The sequence below is a fragment of the Enhydra lutris genome, unplaced genomic scaffold (assembly GCF_002288905.1).
Source record: "Enhydra lutris kenyoni isolate GAN:26980312 unplaced genomic scaffold, ASM228890v2 scaffoldscaffold125, whole genome shotgun sequence".
Taxonomy (NCBI): Eukaryota; Metazoa; Chordata; class Mammalia; order Carnivora; family Mustelidae; genus Enhydra; species Enhydra lutris.
In genome coordinates, this window is record NW_019154209.1 from 667,346 (window position 1) to 689,747 (window position 22,402).

At 40.1% G+C, this 22,402-nt stretch overlaps 1 protein-coding gene across 4 annotated transcripts in view; it reads left to right on the forward strand.

Moving 5' to 3' along the window:
- Positions 1–22,006, forward strand: part of LOC111139928 (PHD finger protein 8) — a 96,851-nt gene extending 74,845 nt beyond the window's left edge. For 3 of the 4 annotated variants that reach the window (XM_022492339.1, XM_022492340.1, XM_022492342.1), the window contains 4 exons: positions 4,273–4,368; positions 13,712–13,821; positions 18,075–18,411; positions 19,364–22,006. In XM_022492339.1, the coding sequence (XP_022348047.1) occupies positions 4,273–4,368; positions 13,712–13,821; positions 18,075–18,411; positions 19,364–19,452 (632 nt within the window). In that variant the 3' untranslated portion in view covers positions 19,453–22,006. The remainder of the gene's footprint in view (positions 1–4,272; positions 4,369–13,711; positions 13,822–18,074; positions 18,412–19,363) is intronic. The other variant, XM_022492341.1, reaches the window with a different exon arrangement.
- Positions 22,007–22,402: the final 396 nt, after the last annotated feature.

Below are 22,402 nucleotides of genomic sequence, written 5' to 3' on the forward strand. Positions count from 1 at the left end.
GGTAACCAGAAATCTGATCTCTTTATGAATTTGGATTTTTTCTTTTAGATTCCACATATAAGCAAAATCATACAGTATTTGCCTTTCTCTGACATATTTCACTTTGCATAATACCCTCAAGGTCTGTCCATGTTGTTTCAAATGGTAGGATTTCCTTCTTTTTATGGCTGGCTAGTATTCCATTACACATATATCACATTTTCTTTATCCATCATGCATTGATAGATTAATTTTGTTTGATTAATTTTCTTTGAACTACTCTTGCATTCCTGAGATAAATTCCCCTTTGCCATGGTGTGTAATCCTTTTAATAGACTGCTGAATTTGCTAGTATTTGATTGAGGATTTTTACATCAATATTCATAAAGCATATTGTCTGTAGTTTTCTTTTCCTGTAGTATCTTTTTCTGGCTTTGATATGAGGGCCTCATAGGTGTGAGTTAGAATGTGTTCTCTCTTCTACTTCTTGGAAGAATTTGATAAGGATTGGTGTTAATTTTTCTTTAAATGCTCAGTAGAAATCACCAGGAAAGCCATTTAGTTCTGCACTTTTCTTTGTTGGATCCTTTTTGATTACTGATTCAATTTCTATATTTGCTATAGGTTAGTTGAGATTTTCCATTTCTTTTTAAGTCAGTTTAAGTGATTTATGTGCTTCTAGGAATTTGTCCATTTCATATAGTTTATCTAATTTATTGGCATACAATTGTTCATAATATTCTTTGCAGTTCTTTTTATTTCTGGAAAGTCTGCAGTAATATCCCCACTTTAAATTCTCATTTTCAGTGTTTGTGTCTTCTCCCCTTTTTTTGGTCACTCTAGTTAAATACTTGCTTGTGTTGATTTTTTTTCAAAGAACCAACTTTTGGTGTCACTGATTTGATTGTTTTTTATTCTCTATTTCATTTTAATCTCTGCTCAAATCTTTATTATTTCCTTTCTTCTGTTAGCTTTGAATTTAGTTTAGTTAATCCATTTACATTTAAAGTGATTACCAATTGGGAATGACTTACTTCTTTTTTACCATTTGTTTTCCATTTATTGTATCATTTTGTTCCTCATTTCCTTGTTACTGCTTTCTTTTGTGTTTAATTGATTTTTTTGTAGTGTACCGATTTGATTCACTGCTCATTTTTTAAAATGTTTTTAAGGTTTCTTTTCCACATAGGATAAGCCCTGGAGATTATAATTAATATCTCAACTATATAACTTTATTAAGTTTAGTTTGAATCAGTACCATTTCACTTCCATAGCATACAAAGACTTTGTTCGTATACAGTTGTCTTGCTGTACCTGTTATTTTTGTCACAACTTAAACCTTTACATATTGTATTTCTATTGACATAGATTTAAGTTATTATTGTATGTATTGGAATTCCAAATCATATAGCAAACAAAAAAGGAATCAGAAACCACAAATAAAACAATATGGGCTTTTATATATACCTCTCTACTTACTTCTACTGGTGATTTTTGTTTCTTCATGTAACTTTGAGTTACTCTCTAACATCCTTTCATTTCAGCCTGATGGACTCTATTCAGTATTTCTTAAAGGGCAGGTTTACTAATGACAAGCTCTCTTAGATTTTGTCTACTTGAGAATGTCTTAATTGGCCTTCATTTTTGAAGGACAGTTTTACCCAATATATTATTCTTGGTTGACAGTTCTTTATTTCAGTGTTTTAAATAGATCACCTAACTACCCACTGGTCTCCTTTGTTTTTGATTAGAAATTGATTGTTAATCTTATTGTGGATCCTGTGAGATGACAAATTGCTTGTGTCTTGGTGCTTTCAAAATTCTCTCTTTTTATCTACTGACTGAATATAATGTAGCTCAGTGTGGATCTCTGAGTTTATCCTATTTGGAATTTATTGAGTTTTTTGATGTTTATCTTCATGTATTTCATAAAGTTTGGAAAGTGTTTGACTGTTATACCTTCATATAGTCTTTCTGATTTTTCTCTGTGTTCTCCTTCTGGGACTCCCATATGAATACATTGGTAAGCCTGTTAGCATCCCACCAGTCCCTTTGCCTCTGTTCGTTTTTTCTTCTTTCTTTCTGCTCATCAGACTGGATAATTTTAATTGTGCTTTCTTCACATTCACTGATTATTTCTTCTCCCCGCTCAAAATCTGCTATTGAATCCCTGTAGTGAATTTTTCACAACCACATTGTACTTTTCAGCTCCAGAATTTCTATTTGGTTCCTTTTTATATTTTCTATCTCTGTATTGATATTCTGTTTTTTGTTGAAACATGCTTCTCTTTGATCACATAGGACCATTGATTCAAAGTCCTTTGTATAGTAATTCCAATATCAGCTTCCTCATGGAGAGTTTTTTTTATCAATTTTTTTTTCTGTGAGTAAAACATACTTGTTTCTTTGCATGCCTCATAAGTTTTTCTGAAGCTGAGACATTTTGAATATTATATAATGTGGTAACTCTGGAAGTCCTATTTTCCTCCCTCCCCAGAGTTTTCTGTTGTTGCTTACTGTGAGCTACAGTTATCTGTTTATTTAGTGACTTTCCAAAGGCTTTTTATAGACAGTGTCCTTTAGTATGTGGTCACTGAAGTATCCGTTCTGTAGCCTTAGTGGTCAACTGAGATTTCTTGATAGAAATTTACTTAAATGCCAAACTAAGCAGACTTTTTGTTGTTGTTAAGCATTCCCCTTCTAAGTTTTTGAATGTATTCCAGAGTCCCCAAAATGTTTCTTCTTACAGTTTTTGCTACTCAACAGTTGCTGCAGTGAAGGGACAAATACTTGGAGCTCCTAACTCCATTTGGGGGACATCACTCCTTTCTACCTTTACATTTTTAATATGTGTATCTTAACTTCTATTTTCTTTAAAGGTCTACACTTACTTATTATCTACATCATAACCTCTCTTGAATAAGACATGAACCTTAGAATGGAATTTCTTTTTGCATGCTACTTTATACTTATTATCTCTCAATCCTTACAACTTTTCAAGGCAGATAGTATTATTTCAATTTTATGGGTGAAGATAGTGAAACCTAGAGAAGTTTTCCTAAGTCACAAAGCTAGTGGATCAGTCCAGGATTTCAAAGTAACATCTGATCCCTAGACTCACGATTTTTCTACCATACCATACTACTTTCCTTGAGATGGCAAACCCTTTCAGACCCAACAGAATAATATTGACAGCCACTGGGACTATTAAGGATGGGATCTTTCTCAAACAATTGTTACCAGAAGCTATTTCTTTTGAGGGACAATCATTGACCCCTCTTTTTGATTCTTTCAAAGTCAGAAGGCAGGAGTTTTACCTCTTTGCTCAAGAAAGGAAGGCCTGAAAAATGAACTCATTTTCCTATAAAGAGGTCCTACTAGAAGGAAGTATGTGACTAGAATTCCTCTGATGAAGGATAATTCTAGAGAAATTTGACTCTGGTCATTTGGATGAGTAGGATCACTAGGAAGAAGTTTCACTCTCACTTTGCTTCTCTTTCAGGTTTAGAAGCAGTAGACACAGAATTTGACTTCATCAGTAGGATCTATCTACATCATTGTCCCATTAAATCCTATAGGTGTTGCATGTGGATTGTGAGCAGAATGTGATAAAACTGGATGTTTGTGTGTATGTGTATAGCTTGAGATACTTGTATATGTTTTGCCTTTCAGATCATTCAGTTGCAGTAATCTTGTTGTCAGTTCAGCCCAAGTGGTCTTTTTGTTCCCTTTGTGTGATAACATGTATAGCATTTCTTTTTCCATTTCAGCCAACATTTATTGTGTACGTACTCTGCATTGTGTTAGGCTCCCTTAGTTTGAAATCAAATAATACTTATTCCTGCCCTTACAGTAAGTTAGGGGTGACTTATTTACTTTTCAACTCTCAAATACTATATAATAAATAAATCCAGTAGAGGTATACCCAGGATACTCTGGAGAGTTGAGAAGCCATCTGAATCAGGTTAGAAGAACAAGAAGGCTTCTTAGGAAGTGAATCTAGAGCTGAGTTTTGCAAGGTCAGTAAAGTAATTCATGAAGTGACTCACTAAATGGATGTTGAGTGAGTGAATCAGAATTAGGTGATGCTTGGAGAAGGACATTTGCAGCAAAGGTACAAAAGTAGAAAGACATGAAAAGTATGTGGCATATTCAGGGATTCCTGCATTTGAGTGTGGATTAAGTAAAGGGTCTACTGGTAGGGGAGTGGCCAGAGCTGAGGTGTTGGCATCATTCCATCTTCACCCTTCTAGATGAAATATCTGTTTACCCTGCTTTCCCCTCTCATTGCAGTTTACCCTTCCCTGGAGTCTGATGATGATGACCCTGCTTTGAAATCTCGACCCAAGAAAAAGAAGAACTCAGATGATGCTCCATGGAGTCCTAAAGGTGATCCAGTATTCTGTCCTTAAACTCTGTAGGTATGGTTTGGGGAAAATAGGCTGGGGGTAGTTGGGATACATAACATAAGAAGATATGATTCAGTCACTCATTTGTTTATTCAGCAAACATTTGTTGAGTACCACCTGTGTGCCAGGATACTGTGTTAGGTGCTGGAGCAAAAATAGTGGATAAGACATATTTCATGCACTCAGCTTAGCAAAGTCAGAGGTGATGGAGCATGTTTCTTCTGATGTTATATGGCTTGAGGTGAAAAGAAGACCTTGAGCAGATTCCACCTAGCACTCTGAGGCTTCTGAGAAGCTACCATCATCCCAGACCTTTGGTAATACTTTGATGAGGGAAATTCTGATGACTGTTGAACTTCACAAGGCCCAAGGCTCCTTAGACTGTCACCTGTACTGCCTGAGAGGCCAGCTCTGAGGAGGGAAGAAAGAATGATCATTGAGTTGAATGTGGAATTTAGAGTGTAATACAAGAATTTTATTGATCTCACTGGTTGGGTGGTTTTCACATTGGAGGGCGTGTCAGTTAGCCTTTGCTGCTTATCAAACTACCCCAAACTTCGTGGCTTAGAACAATGACAGCTGATCATTTCTCATTATTCTGTAGGTTGGCTAAGCTATTGTTCTAGTCTGGACTGGCTTGGCCTGGGCTGGATGGTCTAAACAGATCTTCAGGAGTCTAGACCAAATTTGGGGTGGCTAGTGCCTTTCTCCATGTGGTTTCTCCTAGTCCACCAGGAAGCCAGCGTAAACTTTTTCACAGGAAAGCAGAAACATGTCCATTAGCAAGAGAGGGAAAGCCCCAATTTGCAAGCACTTTTCAAGCCCCTGCTGGTGTCATGTTTTCCATTGTACCACTAGCCAAAGCAAGTTACATGGTCAAGCCTCAATTCCAGAGGTGGAGGTATGGATTACACCTCTCGAGAGAGGGAACTGCAGAATCCTCCTCTGCATGCAGGGAGATGTGAGCAAGTTGAAAGCTATTACTGCAACAGTCTGTTGCAGAGGGTGCTGGTACCTCCATACCCATGGGTCCCCAGGATATCCCCTGCTGATTCCACCCATCCTATTTTTTTCATTAACATATAATGTCTTATTTGCCCCAGGGGTAGAGTTCTATGAATCATCAGGCTTACACATTTCACCGCACTCACCATGGCACATACCCTCCACAATGTCGATAACCCAGCCACCCTATCCCTCCCCCAAAACCCCCTAGCAATCCTCAGCTTGTTTCATGAGATTAAGAGTCTCTTATGGGGGCACCTAGGTGGCTCAGTCATTAAGCGTCTGCCTTCAGTTTAGGCCATGATCCCAGTGTCCTGGGATCAAGCCCCACATTGGGCTCCCTGCTCGGTGGGAGGCCTGCTTCTCCCTGTCCCACTCCCCTTGCTTGTGTTCCCTCTCTGGTTGTTTCTCTCTGTCAAATAAATAAATAAAATCTTTTTAAAAAAAGAGTTTCTTATGGTTTGTCTCCCTCCTGATCCCATCTTTTTTCTTTTATTCCCTCCCTATCCCCCACGATCCCCCCACCCTGCCTCTCAAATTCCTCCTATCAGAGAGATCATATGATAATTATCTTACTCTGATTGACTTATTTTGTTCAGCATAATACCATCTAGTTCCATCCATGTCATTGCAAACGGCAAGATTTCATTTCTTTTGATGGCTGCATAGTATTCCATTATATATATATATACCACATCTTCTTTATCCATTCATCTGTTGATGGACGTCTAGGTTCTTTCCATAGTTTGGCTATTGTGGTCCTACCCATCCTTATCTGGCCTTTCTGCTATTTGCTGGGGGTCAGGGGAATGGGGTGGTAGGGTAATCCTTGAAAGTGTTCTCTTAGTGAGTCAGTCAACAAATGTTACTATTTTTTTTATTGTATTTTTTCCCTATAGTTTCTGGCTGATTAGCAAAATAGAAGAGTTGGAAAATATAGAAAATAGAAGAATGTATAAGGAAGAAACCACCCATAATTCTGCTACCCAGAGGCAGCCCCTGTGTCAATGTTTTGACGTTTCCTTCAAATCTGTTTTTCCTATGTATCTCTTTTTATGGTTGTGTATACAATCCTATATCTTGCTTTATTGACTTTTAATCGAATTAATGTGTTTATTTGGTAGCAAATCATATAGCACAGAGGAGTTTAGGATGAAATGCAGTGGTCTTCACTTCTGCTTTCCTCACCTCCAATCCCTTGCCTAAGAGACAACCTTCTGGTTTTCTTTTTTTCTGGTCATTACCTCCAAAACTCAAGATGGTAGGGTTTATACCACTATTTCTTGATGTATCAGCTTAGTCTCTGTTTCTCTTTCTCTCAGCTCTGTCACTCTTTCTTGATTACCCACTTTCTAAGATACAGACATTAGAACACTATTCTTTCTTTCTTCTTCTGACCTTCTGTAAACTGCACATTTTCCCTTACATTGTCAAGGTTGTTAGCATTTATATTGCATTGTGATTAATACTTTATATTAACTAGGGGTTGACTGTAAAAGTTGAAAACCAATACATATACCTGGCCTTTTAAATATTATTTCATAAGTATGTCCTTATGCCATTGTTTTAAATATTTTAATGGCCACCAGATGTTCTATCCGTGGATATATCTTATTTACCTGACTTCTTTAATGTGAGGCATTTAGCCTATTGCCAAGTTCACATTTGGGGTGAACATATTTATATGTGTTGGTTTCTCTGATTATTTTTAGGATGGATCCCCACTAAATTCCAAAAGGGTGAAACTTATATGTGGGTATATGGTAAATCTTTCCCTCTCACTCCTGTTCCACAGCCTTTACTTCCCCCACTAGAATTCTCCACTGGAGAGTTGCCATAAGCCTTTAGCTTCCAGAGTTCTGAAAAAGTTTATTCTGACATTTTTTACCAGATTTTTCATTGTTTTAATTCAGGAATGAGTGTTTGGAGATCCTTAACTTTGTCATTTTTGCTGCTGTCATCCATCATAACATACTAAATAGTTCAGTATGCATTTCCATGAAAATGACATTTTCTTCTATAACCATAGTACCATTTTATGACACCTGAGTAGAGTAGCATTTATTTTCTCATATCATTTGGTGCCAAGTCCTTATTCAAATCCCCCCCCCAAATTGTACCAAAAATATCTTATTTGCTTATTCAAACCAGATTCTATTCAAGGACTAAATTGAATTTAAATTAAAAAAATTATAAAGACATTTTGTGGGGCACAGTTGGTTTTGATTTGTATTTCCCTGATGATGGGTGATGTTGAGCATCTTTTCATGTGTTTGTTAGCCATCTGGACGTCTTCTTTGGAAAAGTGTGTATTCTTGTCTTCTGACCACTTCTTAACTGGATTATTTGTTTTTTGGGTGTTGAGTTTGAGTAGGTCTTTGTAGATTTTAGATACTAACCTTTTATACAACATGTTATTTGCAAAGATCTTCCCAAATTTCGTCAGTTGCCTTTTAGTTTTGTCAGTTGTTTCCTTCACTGTCCAGAAGCTTTTTATCTTGATGAAGTCCCAATACTTAGTTTTTTATTTTGTTTCCCTTGCCTCTGGAGATGTGTCTACTAAGAAGTTATTGCAGCTGAGGTCAAAAAGGTTGTTGCCTGCATTCTCCTCTAGAATTTTGATGGTTTCCTGTCTCACATTTAGGTCTTTCATCCATTTTGAATTTATTTTTGTGTATGGTGTAAGAAGGGGGTCCAGTTTCATTCTTTACATTCTTTTTTCCATTGGATATTCTTTCCTACTTTGTTGAAAATTATTTGGCCATACAGTTGTGGGTCCATTTCTTGGTTCTCTATTCTGTTCCATTGATCTGTGTGTCTGTTTCTATGCCAGTACCCTGCTGTCTTGATGATTACAGCTTTGTAATACATCTTGAAGTCTGGAATAGTGATACTTCTCGCTTTGCTTTTCAACATTCCTTTGGCTATTTGGGGTCTTTTCTGGTTCCATACAGATTTTAGAATTGTTTGTTCCACCTCTGTGAAAAATGTTGGTGTTATTTTGATAGGGATTGCATTAAATGTGTAGGTTGCTTTGGGTAGTATAGACATTTTAACAATATTTGCTTTTCCAATCCAAGAATATGGAATGTTTTTCCATTTCTTTTTATCTTCTTCAATTTCTCTCATAAGTGTTCTGTAGTTTTCAGCATACAGATCTTTGCCTCTTTGGTTAGGTTTAGTACTAGGTACATTATAATTTTTGGTGCAGTTATAAATGGGATTATTTCTTGATTTCTCTTTCTCCTGCTTCATTATTGGTGTATAGAAATGCAACAGATTTCTGTATGTTGTTTTTATATCCTGTGACTTTGCTGAATTCTTTTTTTTTTAGATTTTATTTATTTATTTGACAGACAGAGATCACAAGTAGGCAGAGAGGCAGGCAGAGAGAGAGGAGAAAGCAGGCTCCCTGCTGAGCAGAGAGCCCGATGCGGGGCTCGATCCCAGGACCCTGAGATCATGACCTGAGCCGAAGGCAGAGGCTTTAACCCACTGAGCCACCCAGGCGCCCCCTTCGCTGAATTCTTGTATCAGTTCACAATTTTTTGATGGAGTCTTTCAGGTTTTCTACAGAGTATCATGTTGTCTGTGAAGAGTGAAAGTTTGACTTCTTCCTTGCCAGTTTGGATGTGTTCTATTTCTTTTTGTTGTCTGATTACAGAGGCTAGGGCTTCTAGTACTATGTTGAACAACAGTGTAAGAGTGGACATCCCTGTCATGTTCCTGACCTTAGGGGAAAAGCTCTCAATTTTTCCCCATTGAGGATAATATTAGCTGTGGGTCTTTTGTATGTGGACTTTACAATGTTGAGGTATGTTCCTTCTATCCCTACTTTGTTGAGGGTTTTTATCAAGAAAGGATGCTGTGTTTTGTCAAGTGCTTTTTCTGTACCTATGGAGAGGATTGTATTTTTTTTATGCTTTATTTTATTAATGCAGTATATCACCTTGATTTGTGAATATTGAGCCACCCCTGTGCAGCCCAGGAATAAGTCTAACTTGATCATGGTGAGTAATCCTTTTAATGGACTACTGGATTCCATTAGCTAGTGTTTTGTTGAGAATTTTTGCATCCGTGTTCATCAGAGATATTGGTCTGTAATTCTCTTCTTTAGTGGGGTTTTTGGTCTTGGAATCAAGGTAATGCTGGCCTTGTAGAATGAGTTTGGAAGTTTTCCCTTGATCTCTGTTTTTTGGAACAGTTTCAGAAGGATAGGTATTAATTCTTTAAATGTTTGGTTCAGTTCCCCTGGGAAGCCATCTAGCCCTGGACTCTTGTTTTTTGTTTTTTGTTTTTTTGAGATTTTTGATTATTGATTGAATTTTTTTGCTGATTATGGGTCTGTTCAGCTTCCCTATTTCTTCCTGTTTCTCTTTTGGTAATTTATATGTTTCTAGTAATGTATCCATTTCTTCCAGATTTCCCTATTTGTTGGCATATAATTCCTCATAATATTCTCTTATAATTGTTTATATTTCTTCAGTGTTAGTTGTGATCTCTCCTCTTTCATTCGTGATTTTCCTCTTTTTGATAAGTCTGGTTAAGGGTTTATGAGTTTTGTTAATTCTTTCAAAGAACCAGATCCTCATTTCGTTTATCTGTTCTACTGTTTTTTAAAATTTCTGTATCACTTATTTCTGCGCTGATCTTAATGATTTCCCTTCTGCTGGCCTTAGGTTTTATTTGCTGTTCTTTTTCCAGTTCCTTTAGACTTTTCTCAATTCCTGAGGATGGCCCGTATTGTTATATACTTCCCTCTTAATACTGCCTTTGCTATGTCCCAAAGGTTTGGGACTGTCATGATTTCATTTCCCTTTGCTCCCATGTATTTTTTAATTTCTTCTTTAATTCCTGGTTAACCCAGTCATACTTCAGTATGATGCTCTTTAACTTCCATGTGTTTGTGGTCTTTCCAAATTTTTTCTTGTGCTTGTCTTCAGGTTTCATAGTGTTGTGGTCTGAAATATGCATGGTGTGATCTCAGTCTTTTTGTACTGGTAGAGGGTTGATTTGTGACACAGTGTGTGATCTGTTCTGGAGAATGTTCCATGTGCACCCAAGAAGAATGTGTATTCTACTGCTTTAAGATGGAATTCTCTGAATATATCTGTTAAGGCCACCTGGTCCAGCCTGCCTCTCAAAGCCATTGTTTTCTTGTTGAACTTCTGCTTAGATGATCTGTCCATTGCTGTGAGTGGGGTGGTTTATAGTCTCCTAATATAATTACATTATTGTCAGTGAGTTTCTTTGATTTTGTTGTTAATTCATTACATATTTGGCTACTCCCGATTTAGGGGCCTAAATAGTTAAGTTTGTTAGATCTTGTTGGATAATACCTTTATTGTAATACAGTGCCCTTCTTCATCTCTTATTACCGTCTTTGGTCTAAAATCTAGGTTGTCTGGGTGTGCCTGGCTGGTTGAGCTGGTGACTTAGTTAGGCATCTGACTCTTGATTTTTGGCTTGAGTCATGATCTCGGGGTTGTGAGATCAAGCCCCACATTGGGCTCTGTGCTGGGCATGGAGCCTGCTTGGGATTCTTTCTCTCTCTCTGTCCCTCCCCCTCCTCCAAAAAAATCTAGTTTGTCTGATGTAGATATGGCTACTCCAGCTTTCCATTAGCATGGTGGATGGTTCTCCACCCCCTCACATTCAGTCTGGAGGTATCTTTGGTTCTAAAATGAGTCTCTTGTAAGTAGCATATTGATGGCTTTTATTTTTTTTTAATCCATTCTGATACCCTGTGTCTTTTAATTGGAACATTTAGTCTATTTACATTCAGAGTAATTATTGATAGATATGAATTTGGTTGCCATTGCATTACCTGTAAAGTTCTTGTTCCATTTTAGTCTTTGTTGCCTTCAGTCTCTCTTTCCTGCTCAAAGTGTCCCATTTAATATTTCTTGCAGAACTGGTTTAGTGTTCGTGAACTCCCTTAGTTTTTGCTTGTCCTAGAAACTCTCTATATCTCCTTCTATTCTGAATGACAGCCTTGCTGGATAAAGTAGTCTTGGCATATTTTTCCCACTTAGCAGTTTGAATGTATCATGCCACTTATTTCTGGCCTGCTGTGTTTCTGTGGACATGTCAACTGATAACCTTATGTGTCTACCCTTGTAGGTTAAATAGCTTTTATCCCTACCTTCTTTCAGAATTCTCTCTTTATCTTTGTATTTTTCAAGTTTCACTGTCATGTCTTGGTGATGGCCTGTTTTTGTTAATTTTGAGGGGAGTTCTTTGTGCCTCTTGGACTTGAATGCCTGTTTCCTTTCCAAGATTAGGGAAGTTCTCAGCTATAATTTGTTCAAATAAACAAACCTACTACCCCTTTTTTCCTTTGTTCTCTTTGCTTCAGATCATTTTTGAACAAATACCGCCTTTAAAGAAGGGACTTGAGCCTCCTGAATTGCTTATTCTAGAATCTGCATACTACTTATACAGAAAGGTTTTAATAATAATAATAATAATAATAATGTTTTAATAATAACAATAACAACAACAGCAGCAGCAGCAGCAGCTAACCAACCAAGGAATCTTCAAATCTAGGTTGGTACCACTACCACCTCTTTTTTTCTGTGACATTGACTTTTTTCATTAATTAAAAATAGAATAGTACAATAAATTCCCATACAACCACCACTAACAATAGTTATCAAGATTTTGCCATGTTTGATTCATCTATTAGTTCCCTTTTTTCAAAATTGTTCTTTAAAGCACATCCTACATATTTTGTCATTCCCTGCTCTCAATGTACTTTAATGTACCTCTCTAAAAAATACATTTTCTCATATAACCACAATCCTGTTATCACACATAACAAAATTAGCAATAATTTGATAATTCCTGCACATTATCTAATCCTAAATCCATAATAAAATTTCCTCAATTGTCTAACCATAAAAAGGTATTTTTACAGTGGGTTTGTTACATAAGGATCTAGCAGAGTTCGCATAGCATTTGGCTGTCATGCCTTTTGAGTCTCTCTTAATCTAGAGCATACCCCCTTTTTTGTTTTGTGCTATTTATTTCTTATAAAAAGTAATATAATTGTCCTATGACCCATCCCACCTTCTAGATTTGTTTACTTCCTTGTGACATTGTCTTTTTAATAACATTAGGGCAGTTATCTTGTAGAATGTCTGACTGTTTTCTCATGGTATCATTTAACTCGTTCTCTTATCTCCGTTTCCTAAAAACTGGAAGTAATATGAACCACTTACTTGATTTTAGATATTTGGCAAAACTGCTTCCAAGGTGATGCTGTGAATTTCATATTGCATTGCATCAGGAGGTACATGAAGTCAGCTGTCTCACTATTAGTAATAATCAAGTTAATACTTAGTTAAGGAGGTGATATGATCTCACCATTGTAAAGTTAGTTTTTTCCTTGTTGAGACTAGCAAGTAGTATGTATGTAATAGTTTGGTACTGTGTCACTATCCAGGTCCCTAGAATCAGTTGTTTTATTAGGGCTTACAAACCTGTGATTTTCCAATTTTGTCATTCTTTCTACATTTATTAGCTGGCATTCTTCTGTAAATAGGAGCTTTCCTTCATCATCTGGGGCTCTTTGGTAAAATATACTTACTGTGTAAAATGTGGGATAAATAACTATTTTTTAAAAAATAACTCCTTTTTGATTCAAGGTTGTTAAGGCACTATAAAAGGGTTATACAAGAAGATAGTCTTCTTCAGGAGCTCATAGCCTGTTGGGCTGGCAAAATAACATGTGCATAACAGCACGTCAAAGTTAGGGAATGAGACAGGATGGTGTGGTGCTATATATGAAGTGACTGGTATACATCTTAAGTTCAGAGAGGGAGAGACCAATGTGAGCAAGACAGGTCCTAGAGGTTTGTGTACAGAAGGTTGATTTCAGCTTACCTTTGAAGGACAGTCAGGTTTTGAAGATGTGGCCAAAGGAAAGAGGGTACTGTAGGTAATGTGGATGGTGAGGATGAAAGTAGAAAGATGATGAGCTGTACATATTCTGGAGATAGAATAAGGAATCCATTCTGTCTAGAAAAGCTGAGAATATGGATGTGGAAATAAGGCTGAGGAGGTGGGTAAGCCAGGAGCAGGACATGGACAACGTTAAATGCCAGTTTAGGAAACTTAACTTTTATCCTATAATCATTGTATGCTTTGTGTACTTTGAGCATTTGTAAATTAGCTTCTTACCTGATGGGAAACAAAATCAGACTTTGTAAAAAGCTAGAGGCTGGGAGACCGATGAGACCACCTTTGGGGGAGGCTCAGAGGTAGGGAATATGCTTGACGTTCAAATAATTGTTTTCATCCTGTTTCCTCTGCAGCCCGTGTGACCCCAACTCTACCAAAGCAGGACCGTCCTGTGCGTGAGGGGACCCGGGTAGCTTCCATTGAGACAGGCTTGGCTGCAGCAGCTGCGAAGCTAGCCCAGCAGGTAGGTGCTGACACCCAGGCAGTGGCCCTGCTACTGATCCCAGTTTGCCTTTAGGACAAAAACTAGAAATGTCTCAGAGGCAGTCGTTGGGAGCCAGCGGAGACCAAGCAGGCCAACTTCTCTCTGTCCTTGAATGAGAACATTTGCCTTCAGATGAAGCCCTGAGGAGGTTACCAGCTGAGTATATTTGAGTTCTCAGCCTCCCAATCAGTATCAGAATTTGTTTTTTGGGGAGAGGCTTTCCTTGTCCTCTATACCAAATATTATTTTTTTAGTTTAAATTCAATTAGCCAACATATAGTACATCATTAGTTTCAGATGTAGTGTTCAGTAATTTATCAGCTGCGTTTAACACCCAGTGTTCATCATATCGTGTACCCTCCTTAATGCCCATTACCTAAAACCCCATTCTCCCATCCAACTCCTCTCCAGCAGCCCTCAGTTTATTTCCTATAGGTAAGAGTCTCTCATAGTTTTTCTCCCTTTCTGATGGCTTCCCATTCAGTTTTCCCTCCCTTCCTCTATGATCCTCTATGCTAGTTCTTATAATCCATGTATGAGTATTTTGCTTGGGTCATGGTTGACATTTTTTATTTTGTTCTCTTGTTCATCCATTTTTCTCTGGGCAAAATGACTAGAAGGAGGAATTCACAACAAAAGAAAGAACTAGAAGTATACCAAATATTATTGCCTTAATATTTACCCTCTACTTTCTAAGAAAACTTTATCCACTGGTTTTTGTCCTAAAGGGTTACTTCACTAGAACCAACTTGACCTCCTAGCAGGTTACAGTTTGCAAAGTTCTTTAATGTGTATACTGTACTCAGCAACCCTGGGAACAGTTAGAGTTGAATTTTTTGATTCTCTCCTTATTAACATCCCCTTGGCTCCTTAGGCAACATCCTATTGCTTAGAGCATTTACTGAGCATCTGTTTTCCGCTAGGTACTTTCATGTACAATGTTTTGTATAATCTGCCAGTGGCTCTGTTCAATAGGTGATATTTTCATCATTTTGCAGGTGAAGAAAATGAGACTCTCTTTAAGTGACTAGTCCAGGATAATACAGCCAGTAAATGGAGGAGACAAGATTCAAACTCATATCCTCTAACTTCAAATTTCCTGTTACTTGCTACTTCAATAAAATAGTTAAATGTTTATATAATTTAATAATTATATCCTATTTAAATAAAATTTAATAGAACGATGTTTTTAATATGCTGTTATATGGAGCTCTAGAGTTGCTTAGAAATGTCTCAATGGCTGTTGTTGGGAGCCAGCAGAGACCAAGCAGACAAGCAGGCCTTCTTTGACCAGAACTTCTGTTATGTATATCCTGGTGCCATCTAAGATGTAATTTGGAAAAAAAGGGAGGGGGGGTTTACTCTTTTAAATAAACAGATAAATTAATTAAAGGTGTGAAAACTACTAGTGCCTCCTAAGGAGTTCACTTCTGTTCGGTTTGGTCAGGGATGACCTCAAAGAAGAGAATTTGAAATTTGGAAGTGGTTTGGCAGGCTCAACTTTTAGAAGGAACAAGAGGCATCCCAGGAGAAGGGAAATCCTTGGCAAAGCACCCAAGGTCCTGTTAATTTGGTCTGTATTCACCTCTCCTCCCTAACCTCCTACCAGCCCCTCATGCACGTGCTTTGCACCAGCCATACTATTGCACTGTGGTGCTTGTAGTTCACTTAGTGTACATCACACTGTCTCATGCCTCTGTGCCTTCGCACAGGTTGTTCCCTCTGCCCATTGGGGATCATCCCTTTCAGATGCCTTACCTAACACTCTTTCATACCACCTACCACCAGTTTATTTCAGTGGCTTTCTGTGCTTCTGTAGTATTCTCTCATGGTACTTGTAAGTATGCTTTCCTGTGTCCCTTATTAAACTGTGAGTGCCTCAAGGGTGGGGGTATATCTAATTTAACTTGATATCCCCACTATACTAAATATGTGTTTAATCCATGTTGGGCGAGTGAGTGAATGGATGCATGAATGAATGAGCAGATATTTCTGCATTGGAAGCTGCATGTTGGGAACTGGAATAAGATAGATTCAGATTTAAAAAGGGATTGTAGAGCCAGCCTGCCTGAGTTCGAATCCTCACTCTACCACTTTAGCACATTACTTGATTTCTCTGTGCCTCAGTTTCCTCATAAACTTTGAGGATTAGATGAGGTAATGTGTGGGAAAGCTGTGAGCATGGCATTTGCCGCAGAGCAAAGTACTATAGATGTGTTAGTTTTTCAGTGTTATCATTATGGATTGGGTAAGTATGAATGACCAAACATGAATGTCAGATATACTAACAGGTTTTTGAGCAAGGATTGGCAAGGTGTAAGTGGTCCTGTCCTAAGATGGTCTAGTCTTTAGTGAGGGAATCTGGATGAATTATACAAGGAGATTGGCAATGACAATAGAAAAATTTAGGCTATGTGATCGAGGTGTGAATAGATAATTTCTGGATTCAGGTGAGAGAAATGGGGGTTAGAAATGTACTTTCTGGTATGGGTGGAATAGCAGTGTGGTTGAGAAAAGAGATTCTGAAGCCGGATGGCTTAGGTCTGAATCCAAGCTTGGTCACATATTGGTCCTATAACCTTGGAAAAATGACTTAATCTCCCTGTGCCACAGTTTCTTCTCCTAAAAATGGGATTTTCATTCTTTCTTCTCATACTTCTTCTGAGTATTAAATGAGTTAAATTATAGAACAGTACCTGGCATGTATTACTAATATTATTATTCTTATCCCCCAGAAATTCCTATGATAGCCACAGCCTGTCAGATCTTCCGAAGGCAGGAGTAGGCCCGTGTTGCCAAGGCAAAGAAATGTAATCACTGAGTTGGTCTGTGTGGCTGTGTAGCATTTCAGAAGGTGAAGTCGTTCACATGCTCTCAGCACCACCTTTCCAGGTTCTCAGGGCTCCAGATGCCCACTATACAGGTACCCACTACACAGTGGATAGTAGATCCATAAAGCAGTGGATGGATGAAATCCAAGATGTTGGGAGAATTGACACAACTCCTTATTCATCCCTCCCATCCAGAATTGAGGTTTTTAAGACCCAGTGACCTGGAGGATTGCCAAGTCCTCTATTAAAAGAAAAGACCAGCAAGAGGAAGAGAAACCATTGTAAGAGATGAACATAGAATAATAGTTTTCCATTTGTTGAGTACTTATTATGTGCTATGAGTTTTTACACCATTATTTAATCTTTCTGGCAACCCTAAAAAACAGATTTATTTTGCCCATTTTACAGATAAGGCGATTGAGATTCACAAAGGTTAGTAAGTAACTTGACAAGGGTCATCCCATTTAGGGAACACAAACCTAGATTTGAACCCAAGTTTCTTTCATTCCAAAGCTACTACTCTTTCACACCCAGAGGTCCGTTTTTGAGAAGTGTGCACGGTGGGTATTCAGTTAGACCTGGCTGAATCCTAGACCCAACAACTTTTCACCTGTGAGGCTTTGGGCTCAACTTATTAATATCCCTGTACCTTAGTTTTCTCCTCTATAACCTGAGGCATTTTCCTTCTCATGGCTACTATGAGGAATAAATGAAGTATACAGTTAGCCCTTTTACAACATGGGTTTGAACTATGTAGGTTCAAACATAGATTTTTTTTTTTAATTATAGTAGATTTTTTAAATTATAGTAGTACTATGAATGTATTTTCTCTCCCTTATGATTTTCTTAATATTTTCTTTTCTCTGACTTACCTTATTATAATATTACATTTAACATAACAAAATATATGTTAATCAACCATTTATGTTATTAGTAAGGCTTCCAATCAACAGTAGGCTATTAGTAGTTAAGTTTGGGGGATGTCAAAAGTTAAAATGTGGATTTTTCGCCCACATGTATCCCTAACCCCTATGTTTTTCAAGTGTCAACTGTACAAAGGGCCTTAGCTGCTGTCATAAATTCAGCTATTCTTATTAGAAGTGTCCATTGTCCACTTCATAAATGGCAGTTGCTAGGACCAAAACCCAAGTCTCTGAATTCATTTACCTTTTTGTTACCACTGTACTGATTCATGGCAGTGGTAACTTAAGGATGGATGGTACCAAAGAGATGTTCTTAGGTGTTAGAAGGCCTCTGCCTTGTGTATACAAACATCCAGGCTAGACTTGGGGTGGGGGTGGGCTGCAGGACCACATTGACCAGTGTCTAGTTTCCTTTCTGGGCAATTCTTTTCTTTTCTCCACTTCTGAATTTTCTCCTTCCACCTGGCTTGTATTTCAGGAGCTGCAGAAAGCCCAAAAGAAGAAATATATCAAGAAGAAGCCTTTACTGAAGGAGGTAGAACAGCCTCGCCCTCAGGAGTCCATTCTCAGTGTGGCAGCACCAGCTCCAGCTCTGGCCACTACACCCCAGCTTCTCACCTCCTCCTCGCCCCCGCCTCCTCCTGAGCCTAAACAAGAGGCCCTCTCAGGGAGTCTTGCTGACCACGAATATACTGCTCGTCCCAATGCCTTTGGTATGGCCCAGGCGAACCGCAGCACCACACCCATGGCCCCTGGTGTCTTCTTGACCCAGCGGCGCCCTTCAGTTGGCTCCCAGAGCAATCAAGCAGGACAAGGTATGATGGCCATATGGTTGCAAAACTGAGAAGGATCTTAGGGTCACCAGCTCCAAACCCTAAGCACTCTGGTAGATGGGAATACCTGGGAGGGATACTGATGGCCAACCTCAGATGCTTGGATTTGATCTCTTAGGCCATGAGGAGACATTAACTGGTGCTAAACAGAGGAATTTCAGGTGTGGGTTTAGAAGGAGCCTTCTGGTAACCAGAGGGTGGGCTGCAGGTGGGAAGTCTAGGGAGGAGGCATGTACATAGGTTCAGGCTGCAGTGAAGAGAGGCTGAGGCTATAGCAGAGGGAACAGAGAGGGAGGGGATAAATTGATCAAATACGGAGGAGGTCACATGGGACCTGAGAGATGATTTGATGTGTGGAGAGAGGAAGAGGTGATGGGACGAGTGCTTAATCCCTCCTTTTCCTTACTTTGGCCCTCAAAGCCCAGTCCCTAGAGCATGCAGCTCAAGGGTAGTGAGGTCAGTGTGGCCTTGGGTAATGAGGATGGGGTTTTCTTTCTTTTTTTTGAAGATGGGGGTTTCTAATGAAAAAAGGCCTTGGGGATAGCACCTTCTGGGACACCAAATATAATCACTAACCAGGCTCTTAGCTAATAACAGTGCTCAGGATAAGAGGACAGGGAGGCATAACCACAGCCCCACAGAATTTAGGAAGAAAAATGATTGGGACCAAAGAAATCTGAGGAAAAGGAACCAGATAGACTAACCAGGGGGTTAATAGCTGCTGCGGGAGGTCATAGGAAGAACCAAGGCATGTGGTATTGGATGGAAGTGGTTAAGGAAGCCTTCTTGCCCAATATGTGCTGGAGCTGTATAAGGATGGGGAGACTCTGTGGGCAGAGGAACAGAGGAGGGGGGGTAGACTGAAGATAGTTGATACTGGAATTGCTATGAAGCCGGTGCCACAGCCTCTTATTTACCTCTCTTTTCCTCACAGGAAAGCGTCCTAAAAAGGGTCTGGCCACAGCAAAGCAGAGACTTGGCCGTATCCTGAAAATCCACAGAAATGGCAAACTACTTCTGTGAGCCCCCTCATGTCCTGCCCCTCACCCCTTCACCCCCATTGCCTTCTCCATTGTCAACTCTCGGGGCACTCCTGGATCCTTTCTGCCCCAGACAAGGTGCTGAGGCGCATTGTCCTGCTTTCTTGGAACTGACCAAAGGCACGGACTCCCCAACGGGCTCCTGCACCAACTCCCCTAACTCCCTTCCCTACTTCCACTAAAGCATCCTGCCTTCTCCATACCTCTGAGTAGCAGTGAATGGGAGAGGTTTCTGGCTGACTTGAGCCCTCTTTTCTGCTGCTCCAGCCCATTTCCTTTTTACCAGCCTTGTCTGCCCTTTATTCTTATCCCCACTTAAAGCTGGAAGACAGGTTCAGGAGAGGCATAAAGTGAGCCTGGGTCCCTTGTTCTTTCCCTAGTCATGAAGTGGGACGCCCAGTGCTCAACACTTGCTGCAGCTCCCACCCTATCTCCAGAAGCCTGTCCCCCTCTGCCCATATTTCCTTCCCCTTCTTCCCCCTAGCCTAGTGGACATGTCCCATTCCAGACTTGTTCTTAGGAGAAGGGTCTAGCCTCTGCCCCCTCTTGCCAAATGCTTCATGAAAATAAAGAGGAGATTCCGGAGTCTCCTTCCTGCCCCACCATGGGCCATTTTCAGAGGTGGGCTTGAAAGGTTATGGGCTGACTTGACTCACCTTTGGGAAGAAGAGAGATTTCTATCACTTCTCAAGGTGGGGAGAGGACTGATACCCAAGCCTTTGACCATGACTTTGGAGCCCACTGGAGGAAGCTACTTTCGGGTGGTTACAGATGAGGTCCCCTGTCCCAGGGTGAACTTCAGGGATTTGCCTGGATTTTGAGGTCCCACAGAACATTATCCACATGGCTGTAGCTGGGCCCCAACAGGTGAAAAACCATCTTCCAAAAGTCTGAGAGTTCTTACCACTGAAGCAGATAACCCTGGCCCTATGTACAGCCTGCTCTCTTCACCTGTACCACAGAGCACAGTCTGGACCTTCTGGAGAGGATGTGACAGGAGAGCTCACCCCTGGGTTCTCCATCAGGAGCCTCCCTGCTTCTTTCCCCACCTGAGGTCTTGGTCTGAAGAAGACCTCAGAACTCACATCTTCACTTCTTGGCCTTTGTGCTCCCAGACATCAGGTCAACGCCCAAGCAGAGTGCAGATGCACTACTCGGGAGCCTGAGCCTGGGAGAGGAGATGCCCATCTGTAAAGGAGCAGATCTTCTGATCCTCCACTCCCTGTCTTCCCCTTGTGGATGTCTCTGTAGTCCAGACAATGCCCAACCCCTCTCCCTGTTCCTTCTCCTCCCCCTAACTCCCTCCACCTCTGCCTGTCTTGCCTCCCTGGCACCCTGGACTGGATGGAGAATGTCCCACTCCCTCCATTTTGGTACTGCGCAAGTAGAGAGCATCCTTGCCCTCTACTTCCCACTTCGACCTCACCCCAGTTTGCCCAGTGCTTCTGGGGAACTTAACAGCTACCATGCAGGCCACAGGAGTATGTGAGGCTTCCCATGTCGTCTTTGTGTCTCCAATTTGTCTCTCTTTTCTCTACAGCCCACATCTACTCTCCTTATTTGGAATCAGGGGTCCCTTAAAACCATCTGCTTTTTTTTTTTTTTTAATTTTGGGAACTCCAGGGGCCATGCAGTCCTCCATCTAGTCACACCAAAGGCAAAAAGCCTGGCTACCTCCCCCCTAGCATGTGAGGTCCCCACTCCCCTCTCCTCTGTTTCCACCCAGCTTTGCTTTCTTGGGGATTTCAAGGCAGCAGAGGGTAGTGAGGGGAGGGAAGGGGGGCAGCCTGTGTCCCTGTGTAGGCAACTGTCTGACTAGGCCCTGACTGCTGTAACCAAGACCAGGACCCCAGCCCTTCTGCCCATTAACACCCACCCCCTTGATCTTTCAAAGGCAGCTAATTGCTAGCAAATCCCCCTGGTTCCGGGCCTCTTTCCCCTCTGTTTCTTTGTTAGAAGTTTCTGTGGAACTGAAACCCAACCTCCATTTGACTGGGTTTCCATTTACTTTAGTTGGGCTCTCAGAGCCTCCTGTTTGTTGTTTTGTGTTTTAAATGAAAAGCAAGTTTACCCTCAGAGTTATGCTTTTCCAAAGAGGCTAGTGTGCTTTTTTTTTTTTTTTTTAATGTTATCAGGTTCTAAGTGATGAAGTAAGTTGGGGAGGGGTTGGGAGTGGTAGTAACTAAGGTGTAGAACATGGTGAGAGTTACCTCTGGTCTCCAATCCCCAGCACAGAGCTGGGGGTTGGATAGGGGGCAGGGAGAGAGGATTTCTATTCACCTTTAATATATTTTTACAAAAAAAGCAAACAATTTAAAAACAAGCCCACCGCTTCTGTACATGTCTAAATATATTTTTAGAAGTGGGTAGGATTGTGAATTTCTGATGCAGGGCCTTTTTATAAACAGGTTAGAATAGCATCATACAGACTTCTCTGTTGTTTTTTTCCCCCTCTTTTTTTCTTATGTTGTGTTACTAATGTAATTTATATTTTTTTTAGATCCTCCCTTTCCTATAGAGATAAAAGTGATTTATCTTGGCAATTGCTTTGCTTGGAATTCTTTTTTGGTGGTGGTGGTGGTGGTGGGTAGTGGGTAGTGGGTGGTGAGTGGTGGGATGGGTCCAGGAGTGCCGCCTTCTCTTTATATTTTCTCTGTCCCTCCCTTTCATGAACTCAGCACAAACTTACAATTGAGGTGGGGAAGGGACAGAATCCCAGTCTTCATGAGAGATACAGTTGACACACCAGAAACAGATCATCAGAAGTACAGTGAGGGCGCCTGGGTGGCTCAGTGGGTTAAGCCTCTGCCTTCGGCTCAGGTCATGATCTCAGGGTCCTGGGATTGAGCCCCACATCAGGCTCTCTGCTCAGCAGGGAGCCTGCTTCCCCCCTCTCATTCTGCCTGCTGCTCTGCCTACTTGTGATCTCTCTC